The sequence below is a fragment of the Dendrobates tinctorius genome, unplaced genomic scaffold (assembly GCF_039654945.1).
Source record: "Dendrobates tinctorius isolate UK_male_01 unplaced genomic scaffold, ASM3965494v1 ptg000007l, whole genome shotgun sequence".
NCBI classification, from domain to species: domain Eukaryota; kingdom Metazoa; phylum Chordata; class Amphibia; order Anura; family Dendrobatidae; genus Dendrobates; species Dendrobates tinctorius.
Window position 1 is genome coordinate 39141122 of NW_027361675.1, and position 16905 is coordinate 39158026.

At 44.7% G+C, this 16905-nt stretch overlaps 1 protein-coding gene across 3 annotated transcripts in view; it reads left to right on the forward strand.

The window, feature by feature from the left end:
- Positions 1 to 16905, forward strand: part of AP2B1 (adaptor related protein complex 2 subunit beta 1) — a 134174-nt gene that overhangs the window by 65260 nt on the left and 52009 nt on the right. For 2 of the 3 annotated variants that reach the window (XM_073573646.1, XM_073573655.1), the window contains exons 13-15: positions 8330 to 8589; positions 10981 to 11173; positions 11628 to 11648. In XM_073573646.1, coding sequence (XP_073429747.1) covers positions 8330 to 8589; positions 10981 to 11173; positions 11628 to 11648 — 474 coding nt within the window. The remainder of the gene's footprint in view (positions 1 to 8329; positions 8590 to 10980; positions 11174 to 11627; positions 11649 to 16905) is intronic. The other variant, XM_073573650.1, reaches the window with a different exon arrangement.

A 16905-nucleotide genomic window follows, 5' to 3' on the forward strand; every position in this document is an offset into this window, starting at 1 on the left:
TCCAACAAGACCCCTAGATCTGAGATCCTACTTCCCTCCCTCTGATGAAATTAGCCACTGCGTTTCTTTCAGATACGTCGGCCGAGTCAGTAAGATTCGCAGCCAGAAACAGCTCCCTTTCCAACGCAGCTAGGCGAGCGGTTTGGCTGAAGTCTTGGTCTGGGGATAACGCTTCAAAGGCTAAGCTTTGCTCCATCCCCTTTTCAGGCTCAAGGGTGTTTGGGCCAGCTCTAGATAGCATCCTAGAGCAGGTGTCTGACAAAAACAAGGGGTTTCCAGAAGAAAAACCCAAGCGTCCCCAGTCCTTTCGTAGAGGGTCCTTTTTCAGGAGACAGACCGACTTTAGGAGCCAGGGTAGATCCAACAGGGGCTCCTTTAGAAACACTCAGAGCCAAGGGGGGAGAAGCAAAGCCCCTCTTTTCGCGTCATCCTCCAGGTCTAGAAGGCAATGACGCCATAGGTGTCGGGGGAAGACTGTGACGATTCGCAGCAAGGTGGCGCCAGGTAACCCAGAACCAGTGGGTCCTCAGAACCATCACAGAAGGGTACAGCATAGAATGTTATTCCCCTCCCCCCGACAGATACATCGCCCCCACTGTAGTCCCGGAAGACTCTACCATGTGGGCAGATCTACAGGACCTGCTCAGGTCAGAGGTCATAGTGCCAGTTCCGCAGCAGGAGAGGGGAAAAGGTCATTACTCTTCCCTATTCTCCATTACAAAACCATCTGGCGAGGCCAGAACAATCATAAACTTAAAACCCCTAAATGCCTGGGTGGTATACAAAAGGTTTCGAATGGAATCAATACGCTCAGCAATTCAACTTATAGACAGGGATGCCGTCATGTGTACTCTGGACCTGAAGAGTGCATACTATCAGGTCCCCATCCATCCCTCATCTCAGAGCTTATTAAGATTCGCAATCAGTCTACCGTTCCGGACCTGCCAGTTCCAGTGCCTTCCGTTCGGGCTGGCTTCGGCCCCCCCGAATATTTACAAAGCTGGTAGCGGAGGTGGTAGCCTACCTGAGAAAGCAGGGAGTCATTATAATACCGTATCTAGACGACTTTCTCCTAGTCGCAGGATCAGAAGAAAGGCTCATTCAGGACAGGAGCCGAACGATCAGAACACTGGAGTATCTCGGCTGGCTGATCAACGACCAGAAGTCAGACCTAAAGCCAGAAAGCAGGAAGATCTTCCTGGGAGTCCTTCTGGATTCAAGAGACAGAATATCCCAGGCTACCGAGAAAAAAGCAGCAGACAATTCAAGACAGAGTCAAGGGACTACTGAGACATCGCTCCTCCATAAGAGGTGCAATGGAAGTTCTGGGTCTGATGACGGCTTGCATTCCATGCGTCAGATGGGCCCAGTCCCATTCGAGGCCCCTGCAAAAGGAAATCCTCGCAGGATGGAACAGGCGTCAGGATTCGCTCGACGGGCACATATCCTTACCAGACACGGTAAGAAGATCCCTGCGGTGGTGGATACAGCCCCAGAACTTACAGGTGGGCGTGCTATGGACAACCTCGCCGTACGTGGTAATCACCACAGACGCCAGTACGTGGGGATGGGGAGCCCATGTAGAAGGGAGAATTTTTCAGGGAAGATGGCCGGTCAGCAGCAGAAGCAGATCTTCCAACTTCAGGGAGCTCTATGCGGTCTGGGAGGCCCTGCGTCAGAACCGGTCGGTAGTGAGAAATCGACATGTCCGGATATTGTCCGACAACACAACGGCAGTCTCATTCCTGAAGCACCAGGGAGGTCCGAGACATCGACCACTCCAGGCACTTGCAGGACGAATATTCGCCTGGGCAGAAGAGATGGTCCTCTCCATAACGGCAATCCACCTAGAGGGTTCTCAGAACGTAGTAGCAGACTATCTTAGCAGACTGCGGGTCAGCCTGACAGAGTGGGGACTAAACGAAGAAATCTTCCATCAGCTTTGTCAGCGTTGGGGGACCCCCAGTATAGACCTGTTTGCAGAACTCAAAGGTCGCCAGATTCTACTCCTTGAACCCAGCAGACCACCCGGACGGAGTAGATGCCCTGAGCCAGGCCTGGACGGAACCCCTCTTGTATGCATTCCCACCACTGGCGCTGATATCGGCGGTACTCGGGAAGATCTGCGAGGACCGCGCGTCGGTGATATTAATAGTGCCATACTGGCCAAAGAGAAGCTGGTTTCTGCTGCTAGGAGCCATGGCAGTAGGAAACCCAGTCGAGCTACCCCTGAAGGGAGATGTTATCCACCAGGGGCCGATTCGCCATCCAGACCCAGCAAGGCTACACCTCTCGGCATGGATCCTGAAGGGGACATCCTGAGAGCAAAGGGCTTTTCCGAGCAGGTCATATCCACTCTACTGGCCAGCAGGAAACCGGTAACATCTGCAATCTACAGAAAAATATGGAAGAGATTCTGCCTGGAAGGTGGCAGGTCCGACCTCTCGGCAGGTACCCCTGACCTCCCTAGTGTCCTAGACTTTCTGCAGTCAGGATGTAATAAAGGGCTTAAACCCAGCACGTTAAAGGTCCAGATTTCGGCTTTGAGCGCCTTCTTCGACTACCCTTTAGCCTCCCATCCTTGGGTGGTAAGATTCATAAAGGCCACGCAGCGTCTTCGCCCCACAATTAAGCAGCTCACCCCGCACTGGGACCTCAGCCTGGTACTCAGATCTTTATGTAGGGACCCCTACATGCCTAGTGATAGAATGTCCATTTCGACTCTCTCTCGGAAGTCGGCTTTCCTGGTACCCATTACCACGGCCAAAAGAATAGGGGAGATCCAGGCCCTGTCCACCAAGGATCCATATCTCCAGATCAGAGACGATCATATAACCTTAAGATTAGATCTGGCTTTTATCCCCAAGGTAGCCTCTTATCAGAATATAAATCCGGAGATAGTGCTACCATCCTTCTGCAGCAATCCCCGCAATGAGAAAGAACAGCGTCTCCACTCCCTAGACGTAAGACGGGCAGTTATAAGCTATCTAGAGGCCACCAATGACTGGCGTATTGACTCAAACCTGTTCATCCTCTTCGGGGGGTAAAAATAGGGGGAGAAAAGCCTCTAAGGCGTCCATCGCAAGATGGATCACCTCAGTAATTTCAGACGCCTACCAGTCGGAAGGCGCCAACCCACCAGATACCTTAAGGGCCCACTCTACTAGGGCAGTTTCAGCCTCCTGGGCCGAGCGCGCAGGCGCCTCAGTCGAGCAGATTTGTAGAGCGGCAACTTGGGCCAGCCTGAATACATTTTGCAAGCACTACAAACTTGACGTGATATCAGGCCAACATACCGCATTTGGGAGAAAAGTTCTCCAGGCGGTGATCCCACCCTGAGGAGGTGCTTTGGTACTCTCCATGGTGCTGTCAGGTGGACGTCCTGGAAAATAGGTATTAGACCTACCGGTAATGATGTTTCCAGGAGTCCATCCTGACAGCACAGGTAGTTCCCTCCCTGATAGGTTAAGTGATGTCATATGATGTAATATGATGATACCATTAAAAGAGTTATAGCATTATCCACGCTGTGGTACTTGTTAAGTCACTGAGGGAAAGGGGTGGGACGGGGCCTTTTAACCTCTCGTGTGCTTTCCTGTCCCTGTAAGGAGGAGGAGGATGTCCTCCATGGTGCTGTCAGGATGGACTCCTGGAAACATCATTACCGGTAGGTCTAATACCTATTTTTTGCCCTTTCATTTTTTACTCTTCTTCCAAAAGTGATGATTTTGTTTGTTTCCTCTTACATAGCGTACAGACTTGTTTTTTCTTTTTTTTGGGGACAAGTTGCACTTTTGAATGACTCCATTCATTTTACTGTCAATGTGCTGAATAACACAAAAAAATTCCAAGTGTGGTGAAAAAATATACAATTCCGACATGGATTTTGGGGTTTTGTTGTTTTTTTTTACGGAGATCATTTATTGGAAGTAATGACCTAGAAACGTGATTCTCCAGATCAGTATGTGCACGACAATACCAAGTTTGCACTTTTTTTGGGGATTTTTATATAGTAATAATTAGATTCAGAAGTTATAAGAAAAAAGAATGTGGTTTGGGTTGCCATTTTACAAGACCTTAATATTTTTACTTTTCCCTATGTGATGCTTGTTTTTCATGCTGCAAGTTGGTGTTTTGAATTGTACCATTTTTTAGATACATATGATGTTTTAAACGCTTTTTATTGTATATTTTAGGGGTTGGTGGTAGAGCGGAAAAACACAATTCTGGAAATTTTTTTCTTCTCTTTATGGAGTTTATCAATCAGGCTAATTTATTTGAATACATACTTTTTATATTGAGATCACCTTAATGGACTTGAATATGCGATCTTCTGATCACTTTTATTATGTACCAGTGTCCAGAGCCTTCAGTAAGTGTAAACTTTCATAGTGTACCATCAGACCCTGCGATTGGGGGGGACTTGCTGAGTCGACATTTAAATGCTGCTGTCAGATTGACAGCAAAAACGGATGCCGGCTATTATAGCCAGCATCAGCTCCGTCCAAATGGGTTAATATCCGAGACTTGTAATCCTACCTTTGTGAGAGTCCATTCCAAAAAGCTCTTTTGAGCAGCTGTCTTAATGAACCACTCTGAACCAGCCATTACTTACTCTTTCTTGCTAAACAGATGGAGACTGTGGCACTAGCTTGATCTCCGTGCACACTGACGTGCCCCATGTAGATCCAATATTCTTACATTGAACGAAGGGAGCAGCGTGGGCAGAGAGGCGCTGCCTCTTTCAGAACTATTTGTGCCCAGCTGTTTTGTACTTGCAGCCCCCTGCCGCAGCTAATAAGTGGTTCTAGTAATCTGAATATCAGCATTTAAGCTCCGTCATCAATAAGAGGCACATAGATTTTGACCTTTTTTAAAAGGTCCATCCCTAAACAGTCAACCCTTGTGTGGTTTACAAAAGTGGGTGAGAGAAGTCTGATCAGACATGGATTTCTTTTTAACCAGCAAAATGGAAAATTTAGATTGTATGCAAATTTAGTTCGGCTGCAGGGTAGCCACATCCACGTGTAAGAATCCATTGTACTCTTCCTCTTCTATTTCTATATGTGGCAGAACAGATCTTTAATATATATTTATATATTATACATTTTGTATTAAAATCAGTGGAAGAATTGCAATTATCACACTGGCCCCTGTGGCTATTCTAGATTTATACTTTCTATTGATTCTTGAAAATCACATGTACATTAGCAGCATTAGAGTGACTCTTACTCTGAGTATTGAAGCATCTAAGAAGTGTGTGCAAAGATCATTGTGAGTGGGAAAGGCAGGGAGCAAGGTCAGCTGTGACATTGCCCATTGTGATTTGGGGGATCCTGTGTTATTGCCTACAGTGGTATTACCTGTAATTTTAATCCTGACTTTGATGATAATGAGACTTCTGAAAATTCTTCAATTAAGAATAAGAAGCTCTTGTCTAAAATAGCCACAGTGGTTAGTGAGAAAATTTGCAAAACTTTCTTTAATACAGATTGAGATATGGAAAAAAAACAAAAAAAAAACAGATTTGTTGACATGGGAATGGACAGCTGTTTTTTTTTTTTTGTTTGTTTTTTCCTGTGAAATGTAACTTGACAGTCAGTCCCATGTTCTTGCTGTTTCTGGATTTGAGATAAACCTGGGATTCCCTTTGCTGTTCCTTAGTGCAGCAGCTCAGAATTCTGTGAAATCCTTGATTTTACATGGTTGCATTGTTTTGCTGAGCCTATCTACTGTACGACTTTATCCCCGCTGCCTTTTAAATAGCATGTATAGGATTAACATTTGATAAAACGAGATGTAATGTATTCAGATGCACATTTTATTCACGTTGCTTTAGCATTGGTTCTTTTGCCAGTTTCCTTTTTTTTTTTTTTTTTCTTTTTTCTGCTGGTTTTAGTATGTCTTTGACAGAAACAAATTAGGATTTAAAAGAGTGAGGCTTGGATGGTCCATCAATTTTATCATCTTGAGGGCTCTGTGACTGTGAGAACTAACCATTCTCTGCAGATGTGATACTGTGACTAAACTGCAGGTTTCGCTGAAGTAATGTCATTTGCAAGTGTAGTCCTTGCCCCATAGCCCAAGTTACAGGGATCTCTGCAGAGCCCAATCTGAATAATGTAAGGGTAAGGCCTGTTTCACACTTACGTTTTTCCTGTGCGTTGGCAGCCGCTAAAATGGCGGATAACGGATCCGTGGGCGATGAAACACCAACGGGAGCCACCGAACCGTTGGTGCGCCAGGAACCGCGGCTGAAAAGAAAAAATGACTACCGGCGATGTAGCGGCAGCGGGCAGAGGAGGCGAGATCTCGGGCGATGTCGCGGTGAGTGGAGGCGAGATCTCGGGCGGTGAGTGGAAGAGTGAGAGAGAGATTTTTTTTTTTATCCAGCAGCCAGATTGGATTTAGGGTTAAACATGTAACAAAAGAGGAAAAAACAGATCCGGACAACAAAAAAAGTTGCATTGTCTGTTCGGTGATCTCAGTGGGCGCCAAAATTTTGGCGGATCTGCAGAAATACAGATGCAACGGACGATCCTCAGTCAAAATCTGCCGATAATGAAAGTCAATGGGGAAAAAAAAACGGATCCGCCAAGATAAATGGCGGATTTGTTTTTTTTTCCAAATCGGCGTATTTTGACTGATGGTGACAAACGGATGTGTGAAACAGGCCTTAGCTGGAACATCTCCGCTCCATTCATTGTCATTGGAATTGCCAGAGGCTACCAGGATCTGCGCATGCATCAATTTAGACAATGCTCTCCAGAGGGCCGGTGGGAATCCTAATGGTGGGACTCCCGCAATCAGCAAATTAACTATTTTCTTTACTACTTTACATTCATTTTAAGTTTCTTCTGGGTATGCATTGGTTCTCAATGGGGTAAGGGGAGTAAAAATGACCATACAAATTGGGTCCATGTCGTCTGATGATGATTTTATCCACAACAGCAAATATTGGGAGAAAGAAGGATCAGTCTGAGTTTTTTTACATGCTTGGTCCTTTTGTTTTACAGGAAGATTAGCGAAGGCCAGAAGTTTCTGGCAGCAGCATACTCTCCCCTCCCTAATGAGAAAACACGCACTGTGTATTGGGAGTCCTAGTGGATTGCAGACTGCTGCCTAAAGTGTGTGGCCTGCCTAATAGTGTAGCTGATTGACATAATTAGTATGTTAATAGTACATGTCCGCTCTGAGGGGGAAGTTCTAAGGCAGTACACCTGTCCTTTTTCACCATTTTTGGGGACTATTACATATTTTATGTATTCTGGAGTAGATGGAAGGGTGTGGTGTTTTTTTCCTACAGATTTATCATTTGCTTTATTGCTCTTTTGCCTGTACTTTATTTTTACTATATTCTGGACTGTTCCTACTGTAGAAGTATGATCCGCATGCAGAGAATTTTTGTTCACGCTGCCGGCAGTGTAGGTTTGTATTGTCTGCTTTTATAAAATGTTTGAAGTTTTCAATTAAAAAAAAAAAATCATTTTGAAAAAGAATTGTCGCGGATACTGGTGACTCTCTTACTTCTGTGAGAACAAGTATCAGGACCACGTCTGGTTATCGAGAGAATCATACACCCCAATACACATTAAATGGTTGGCTGATTTCACCGATATTGGCAGGTTCAGCCACGTTATTCTAGTCTGTATTGGCACCTTAAAGGCAATCTGTCAGCAGGTTTTTGCTACCTTGTCTGAGAGCAGCATAATGTAGGGACAGTGACTCTGATTCCAGCAGTGTATCACTTATTTTACGGTTTGCTAAAGTTGTGATAAAATCTTTATTTTCTCTGCTGCAGATCTAACAGCTCTGTATAACTCCACCGACACCACTGATTGGCAGCTTTTTGTGGATGCTATGCATAGGCAGAAAACTGCCAATCAATGGTGAGGGAGGGGTTATACAGAGCTCATGAATATGGAGGACTCCATAGCAGTAGGTTTACTAGTCCTCTAGTGATAATCTCCTGCTGATGAAACAGTGATTTTTATAAAACTACAACACAGTCCAGACAGTGATGCATCTTTGGAATCAGGATCCCTATCTGTCATGTTGCTCTCTGATTAGGTGGCAAAAACCTGTCGTAGCTAAACCTTGGAACTGAAATGTATGTTAAAGTCAAGATACACATAACTGAAATTGGGGAGATGACTGGTAACGAGGATTAATGCATCAGAAGAGTTTGTCAAATAAATTTGTCTGCCCTTTATGATAACCAACTGCGATATTTTGTTTAATAAGGCAGTGGAAGGTGATTATATCGTATCACTATTGATAATCCCATAAGTCTGTTTATTAAAAACTCTCTTTTTTGCTCTGATTGTAGGATTCTGATAACCCTGACCTTCGTGACCGAGGATACATTTATTGGCGCTTGCTGTCTACTGATCCCGTCACTGCTAAAGAGGTGGTGCTTTCAGAGAAACCTTTGATCTCTGAGGAGACCGACTTGATTGAGCCCACTTTATTGGATGAGTTGATTTGCCACATTGGTTCTCTTGCTTCGGTTTATCACAAGCCACCCAATGCCTTTGTTGAAGGCAGCCATGGAGTTCATCGTAAGCATCTTCCCATCCAACATGGAAGGTTAGTGTCATTACGTGTATGAAATTATGTATCTTCCTACTCTGGACAGTATGGTCTCTGATTTGCTTATCCATTCACTTCAGCAGTTTTCTATATTTACGTCAAACCATCTTGTCTGGCATACAGCACTTCATATATGAACTAAATGTAAGAAACGTCACAAACATCCAGAGTTGTCAATGGTACCAGCAATTTCCGAGGGATCTACAAATGGCACTGCTCCTGTATTTTTTTGAGTTATGTGAATGAAGCTGTAACTGGACGAAAAAGGGGTGTATGTGTGTGTGTGTGTGTGTGTGTGTGTGTGTGTGTGTGTGTGTGTGTGTGTGTGTGTGTATATAATATACTAGTGCTCTGCACGCGGGATTTCCGTAACAAACAGATATACTCAACTTCCTACGGCCCCTGATCTCCTCTCCACGCTCCCGGCATCTTCTGGTCCCAGTAATGCTTAGCGTGAAGGACTGGAGATTGTCACTCTCGCGAGAGCGCGACGTCATCAAGCGGTCTTTCGCACAAAGCGTGTTGTGGAGGCCCCAGCCCTGCAGTGTGAATACATCATAACACACTGCGGGGCGGGATCTGGGGCCTCCGCATCACGCAGGCGCGATAGCCTGATGTCAGTTCTCGGGCAGCACGCACTGCGCATGCCCGAGAACTCTTGTCACAGCGCAGGCGGCGGCACACAGGGGCATGATTGACGGATGGTGGGTGGCGCCCAGACACAAGACAAGGGGCATGATGGACGGATGGGAGGCGGCTGATACAGGGGGACACAGCATACCTATGGGACACATTACAGGTATGAGGAGCTATTTATAAAAGTCGATATTTCAGCATTACTAGGGGTCAGAAACAGAAGAGCCACCTTCACAGAATGCAGCCTTAGTGCTACTGAAGGTGGCTCTTTAACTTAAAAACGCCCGGGCGGGGTCACAGGTTCCCTTTAAGTGTGCTCAGTTTGACAATATAATCCCTTGTCCAGAGATGCACCTACAGTATCTATTGGTAGGTCAGGTAATTCTTATGACTAATTCTATTTTTAATCGCTTGGGATGCCTTTGACATGCCAATTTGGACATAACAGTAGGGCTGTGGAGTCTTTATCGAATGGACCAACTTCTAAAATACATTATACATTGGGTACAGTAGCTCAGTGCAGGATGGGCTGTGAATGGTTTCATAAGAACTTGGGAAAGTTATGAAATGTCCTATAAATGTCTGTTCTGTTTATGATCTTGGCTTTTAGTTGAGATGAATTAGTGCTGCCCTTCATGCACATGCTCAGTAGTGAGGCAGGGCTGTGGAGTCGGGGTCAGTGGTTTAGCTTACTGACTTACCGTCCCTGCCTGATGGTACATTCGTGCACCAGCTGCATATATTATTTTTTTTTTTTTTTTTTTTTTTTGTCTCACTCTGGAAAAGCTCTGACGTTTAAGAGAAAACATGCTTATAAAAGTCTTCAATGACTAGTGCGAGGTTGGACCTGGTGACGACTTCCCTTCTGCTTCCATAATTCGTGTTAAGATAGATACCGACCAGTCTTGGTTAGGGGTGCAGTAGAACAATGCTGATTTCGAACTTGTCATCCAAAGCGCATATTCACCAGCTGGCTTTTCATAGTCTGTTTTCTCTCAGTCAGATGGCCATTAATGGTTGTAACCATGGATATGCAAGCTATTGCAATGCCCTACACATGGGATAAGTGATATAGCAAATCAGAAGAACTATTCTACATTTCTAATTAGAGGCAATTGCTAATATTATTATGCTTGCTACATTTTGGGATAGGATCTTGGAGATGGGAATACCCCTTTCAGTCCAAGTGGGTGCCACCAGCCAGTTTTCACTGTGTGTACCTCTTCATCTTCTATGATTTACTGACCAATCATAAGCAGGTAGCAGGCCATCTAACTCACTTTGATCATAATGGACACCTAAGCTACTGCAATGTCCTGCACATGGGGTAAGGACATGGCGAATTAAAAGAACTGTGCTACATTTATAATTGGAGGTATTTGCTAATATTATTTCACCTACTGCATATTGGGATATGATCTTGGAGATGAGAATACTCCTGTAACGTTTTTCAACTTATTAGGTGTTTGATTGCTAATATCTCTGGAATGGAGCGACATAATTAAAAGAGCAAAAATATTTTATTCCACTCTACAGCCACTATTACATTATGTGTCCAGTTCAACATGAAACATTTGGTGAAAGGTCCACTTTAACATTACTGATCAGCTGATAACCTTATGTTTTATTACTATAACCGTTTTAAATTGTTACAATAATTAAAAATCCCTCAATGTGATGCATACAGTTTTATTTATTTTTTATTATGTTTGGCGGTGCTAAGAAGTTGTTCCCTTACTGTATGTCTTTTAGCATTGATATTGGAGACAGTCCAGTAGGACCTGCACCGACAGTCTCTCTTGAACAACCTCAGGTTATTCCCTCACAAGGAGACCTCCTAGGTGACCTTCTGAATCTAGATCTTGGACCGCCAGGGAATGTCCCACAGGTATCCACAATGCAGATGGGAGCTGTGGATCTTCTTGGTGGAGGTCTAGACAGCCTGGTAAGAAATGTCCTGTTTCTTAGCAGTTAAAGAAACTTGTTGTACACATACAATGTACCAGTTCATTTTTACAGTTGTCCAGTGCTTCTGCCAATAGTACTGTAGCATCCACACATGTCTGTGCTATGTGTGCTGTATCTTGTCTTTGAGAAGATTGGATTTACAATTGATTTACATATAAAATATATTTTTTTCTCAATTATGGTCATGTGCCCTGGCAGAGCTATGGTTAAGACATAAACTTGCTATTCACTAGACCTTGTGTCTGTGAGTTGTCTGGACCATTGTGTTCCCACCCAGACATGAGAAACAGCCCGCTTTTCAGCTGGTAATATGTCAGGGCCTGTAGATTTGCTTTTGTAGGCACTGATTGTTGTTTTCTGCAGTTCAGCTGTCTCTCCGCTGACAGTAACCTTTTTGCTTCTTTCCTCCTGTGTCCCGCCTACCCTTGCAGATGGGAGAGGATACGCAATGGGTAACTGGTTCTCACTCAGTAGCACACTGATAAACTGGCATAACTGTCCCCCCTTCCTTTCCATTGGTCTTCATTACAGATCCTTCTTCCCGCTCATCAGGCAGCCCACATGCATGGTCATTAGCCTTCGGATGCCAACATTATGTTCAAAAGCATCCAGTTTATCAACCTGACTGAGCACAATCTTTTCCTTCCCTGCACTTAGTGAGATACCATACACAGCCTAGAATGTTTAGAAACAATATGTCAATACACCATTATGTCATCATGTTGTCTGCTGCTTGTCTGCTTTTTGTCTGTCACATTTGACTTGTCTTTTAGGCTATGTACACACGCTGCGGTTTTTGCTGCGGTTTTGGCCGCTGCGGGTCTGCAGCAGTTCTGCAGACAGTGTACAGTAGCATGTTATCCTATGGGATTTACATTCTGCAGTGCACATGCTGTGGTTTTTTAACTGCGGAAAAGCTGCGGTTTTGAATCCGCAGAAAGAATTGACATGTCAATTCTTTTCTGCGGATTCTGCTGCGGTTTACCATCTCCTACATTGTAGAGATGATAAACCGCAGGTCATTTTACCTGCGGTTCCGCAGTGAAAAAAATCCGCAGACCAATCCGCAGCGTGTGCACTTAGCCTAACACTTTTCTTATGTCTTTGCATATCCAAACTGCAAAGCTTTGAAAAAGTATTCATACTGTTAAAACGTTTCACGTTACAACAATAAACAAGCAAGTATTTGTGAAATATAAAGGAAATGATACATGGTTTTGTAAATATTTGAAAAAATTTAGAAAATTATGATGTGCACTTGTATTCAGCCCCCTGTAGTCTGATATCCCTAAATAAAATCCCGAGTGACCAATTGTCTGCTGAAGTCACTTGATTAATAAATTGAGTCCTCCTATGTGAAGTTTGTCGGTATAACCAGGGCTGTGTAATCGGTAAGCCAAACCTGCGACTCCGCCTCCTCAATTTCCCTTTCACCAACTTCACGACTCCAACATATATTGCTTATATTTAAGTGATAAATTTATTGTAGTACAATGTGAACATCAGACATTTAATCATTTTTATGATACAATCAAGATATTTAGATGGAACATAATATCTATTTATTGGAATACAGCTTTAGAACACAAAACTGTAAATTATAAATATCTAATACACTATGTAATATCGAATATATATATATATTGTGTGTGTATGTGTGTGTGTGTGTGTGTGTGTGTGTATATAATATATATATATATATATATATATATATATATATATATATATATATATATATATATATATAAAAAAGAGAAACAGCACAGTACTTAGCCTCGGGTGCACAGCCCCAGGCAAATAGTCCAGTATCAGCCACAATATCCAATATTCATTCCAAATAAAGGCAGCACTCCATAGTTAATCTTTCAAGTGGTAGTGAGGTTATTGAGAGAGGCTCATTTGAGCCAAAACGTTGCCTTGACATGTGGGTCTAATAAACTCACTACCACTTAAAACATTAACTATGGAGTGCTGCCTTTATTTGGAATGAATATTAAATATACACACTATATAATAAACTATGTAAGTGGCAAAAAACAGTTTTCAGCAAAAACATACTAAATACCATTTGTGCAGTCTATGAATTTGTTCTAAGAAATAGAATTGCCTCCATCAGATCCTCCTTCATAGATGACCTCAAATCTGACCTAATAATTTTAAGTCTAGAGAACAACCTCTCTACACTAACTTGTGTTGGAGGCAAAGCCGTAACCACATGGGCACATAACATCTCTAACAATTTCCGGGTATAAAGGAATTGCCTCATGCACAGTCAGTTTTGATGAACGGTTGAATTTTTCTATTTCTTTGAGAGCAAGTGAAACATTTTGCTGAAATATGGTCAATCTGCTTGCTATAGGAGACGAAGTGAAGTCTTTTATCTTGCGGCAACGCTTTGCCTGCTCCAGGTCATCCAAATACTTGTCAAAGTCAAACTCCTCATCTGATGAGGATGAAGATATGGCAGCAGTAGCACTGTCAGGACCCAAGTCCTCTTGCACCTGGCAGTCCTCCTGTAGGCCACTCATCCTAACTGCTACCTCAGTCAGAGCTTCTTTTCCTTTAGTAAGCTGTTGATCATCAAGCAGTATATGATGACTTGGGCCCACATAAACAGCTGCCAGAAAAATTTCATTTTCCAATAGCTGTGTCTCTCTCCGTTTCATTGAAGCAGAAATGCCATCTGCGATTAAACCACCTCTTTGGGACAGGCCAAATAGCAAGTTCTTCCTCTCCCTTATGAAAATGCCAGGAGTTAAATCCTCAGCTTGTAATTTTTTAGTCACGGTAAATGGGTGATGACGCTATTCCTTCGATTCAGCCACCTGTGTCCATTGACCTTCATTTAGGTTTACCTGAGGGTTCGCCTTATCTATAAGAAACGGTTTTAGTTCAAGCAATCGTTCAATCATTGAATAAGTGCTGCCCCACCGAGTGGTCCGATCGACAGTTGCCCCTTTCCCAGCACGTCTCTTCAAGATGGAATCAATTTTAGGGGTTCTGGCGGCAATAACCAATTTCCTCACTTTTCCAATCAGATTTACAGCATGTCCCTCTTGCAGACTATCTCTTATTGTCAGCTGCGGTGTGTGCACAACTTTCTCCAGCTCGTGACCCAGGTATCGGATCCTGTGCAGGGTAGGCACCCCTCCCCCTCCTCTCTCTGAAGACAGCAGAAGACAGGACAGAGGAGGGGAGATTGCCCCCTGCAGTCTGGAGCCGATGCAGGACGGGAGCACTTCAGCATACAAGTGAGTCTTGATAGGTGCGTGCCCCTGCTTCTAGGGGGGGGGGGGCAGCTGCCCCCCTACCCCTCGCTGGCTACGACCATGATTCACACACAGCATTTTTGCGGATCCGTTTTTTTGCAGTAAAGTGCAGTGACTCTGGGCATCCCAGCAAAGTCAATGGGTTTCACGATATGACATTTAGACATGTTTTGTAAGGATCCGTTTTTGGGCTGAATGAGCATGTCCGTTTGTGTGGCATTTTTCTAATCTGCTTTTGCTATTGAAAGCATTATCTATAAGCTCAAAAACCTATCAGGTGATGTGTTTTTTTTTAAAAAGCTGATCTGCTTTTGCAACTGAAAAATGTATCCTCAAAAAACGCAGCAAAAACGCTGTGTGTGAATGTAGCCTTAGATCAGGAATAGAACAGCCATTTATAGGACATTTCATAATTTTCCCAAATTCCTATGAAAAAATATTCAGCACATTCTGCATTGAACTATTGTACCCAATTTATTATGTATTTTGGAGTCTGAGTCGGCCCATTTTATACCGACTCCACCAAAATGAGCACCGACTCCGACTCCACAGCCCTTGGTATAACTACAGCTGTTCTGTCAAGGCCTCGGAGGTTTGTATGAGAACATTAGGAATTCAAATGACATAATAAATACCATGGAGCACACCAGGCAGGTGAGGGATAAAGTTGAGAAGTATAAAGCAGGGTTAACTTACAAAAACTGAGCATGTCCTGTAGCACTTGTCAGAGTTAATTGGAAGATGGATGGCGCTACATACAGGTCAATCATGGAGGAAAACTTGGTAGAGGCTGCAAATAACTTTAGACTGGGGCGTAGGTTTACCTTCCAACAGGACAACAATCCTAAACATATTACCAGTGCTACAATGGAATGGTTTAGATCAGGGGTCCCCAACCACCGGGCCGCTGCAGTGCCCTTGCCGGTCCGCGGACACAAGGGGAGCCAGGGGCGGTCAGTGGCGTAGCGGGGGCTGGGGCGGCGAGCAGCAGTTATTAGCGGCGGCCAGGGAGCGATCCAAGCAGCTCCGCTGCCTGCAAGAGGGAATAGCAGGAGCGGAGCTGCAAGGACCCGACCACTGCGTCCAGCTTCCTGCCCGCCACCCGCGCTTCCTGTCTCTGACTGACACAGAGAGGAGCGCGCCGCTGCTGTGTCAGAGCGAGGAAGCGCGGGCGGCCGGCAGGTGAGAGGAGAGAGGTGGTGTGTGTGTACGTATAATGTGTGTGTGTGTCTGTCTGTGTGTACGTGTGTGTGTGTCTGTCTGTGTGTACGTGTGTGTGTGTGTTGGTCTGTGTTTGTGTAGCCTGGCCCTGGAGGAGATGGGGACATGAGGAGAAGGCCATGAGGGGAGTGATGGAGAGACAGCAGTGATGGGGTGAAGGCAATGATGGGGAGAGGGGAGTGATGGGGTGAAGGCAATGATGGGGAGACAGCAGTGATGGGGTGAAGGCAATGATGGAGAGATGGCAGTGATGGGGAGAGGGGAGTGATGGGTTGAAGGCCATGATGGAGAGACGGCAGTGATGGGGTGAAGGCAATGATGGAGAGACGTCAGTGATGGGGTGAAGGCAATGATGGAGAGATGGCAGTGATGGGGTGAAGGCAATGATGGAGAGACGTCAGTGATGGGGAGAGGGGAGTGATGGGTTGAAGGCCATGATGGAGAGACGGCAGTGATGGGGTGAAGGCAATGATGGAGAGATGGCAGTGATGGGGAGAAGGGAGTGATGGGGAGAAGGGAGTGATGGGGAGAAGGGAGTGATGGGGTGAAGGCAATGATGGGGAGAAGGGAGTGATGGGGTGAAGGCAATGATGGGGAGAAGGGAGTGATGGGGTGAAGGCAATGATGGGGAGAGGGGAGTGATGGGGTGAAGGCAATGATGGGGAGAAGGGAGTGATGGGGTGAAGGCAATGATGGGGAGAAGGGGGTGATGGAGCACTTATTCAAAACCTATGGTGAGTTGAGTCACATTATAAATGTTATTTAATTATAAGTATGCACTGCTACACTACAACCATGTCCATAGCCCCGCCCCCTTATGACCAAAGCCCCGCCCCTGCCACACCTCCATCCCCGCCCTGCCGGGCCATGGAAGAATGGTCTTGCTTGAAACCGGTCCCTGGTGCAAAAAAGGTTGGGGACCACTGGTTTAGATCAAAGCATATTCACGTGTGATTGACCCAGTCACAGTCCAGACATAAATCCCATTGTGAATCTGTGACAAGACTTGCTGTTCAGACGCCTCCATCCAATGTCACTGAGCTATAGCTAATTTGCAAAGAGGAATGGGCTAAAACTTCAGCTTCTAGATTTGCTAAGCTGTTAGGACCATACCTCAAAAGCAGTAATTATAGCGAAAGGTGATCCTACAAAATATTGACTCAGGGGACTAATTCAAACGTCCGTCACAATTTTCAGAGTTATATTTTTAAAATAATTA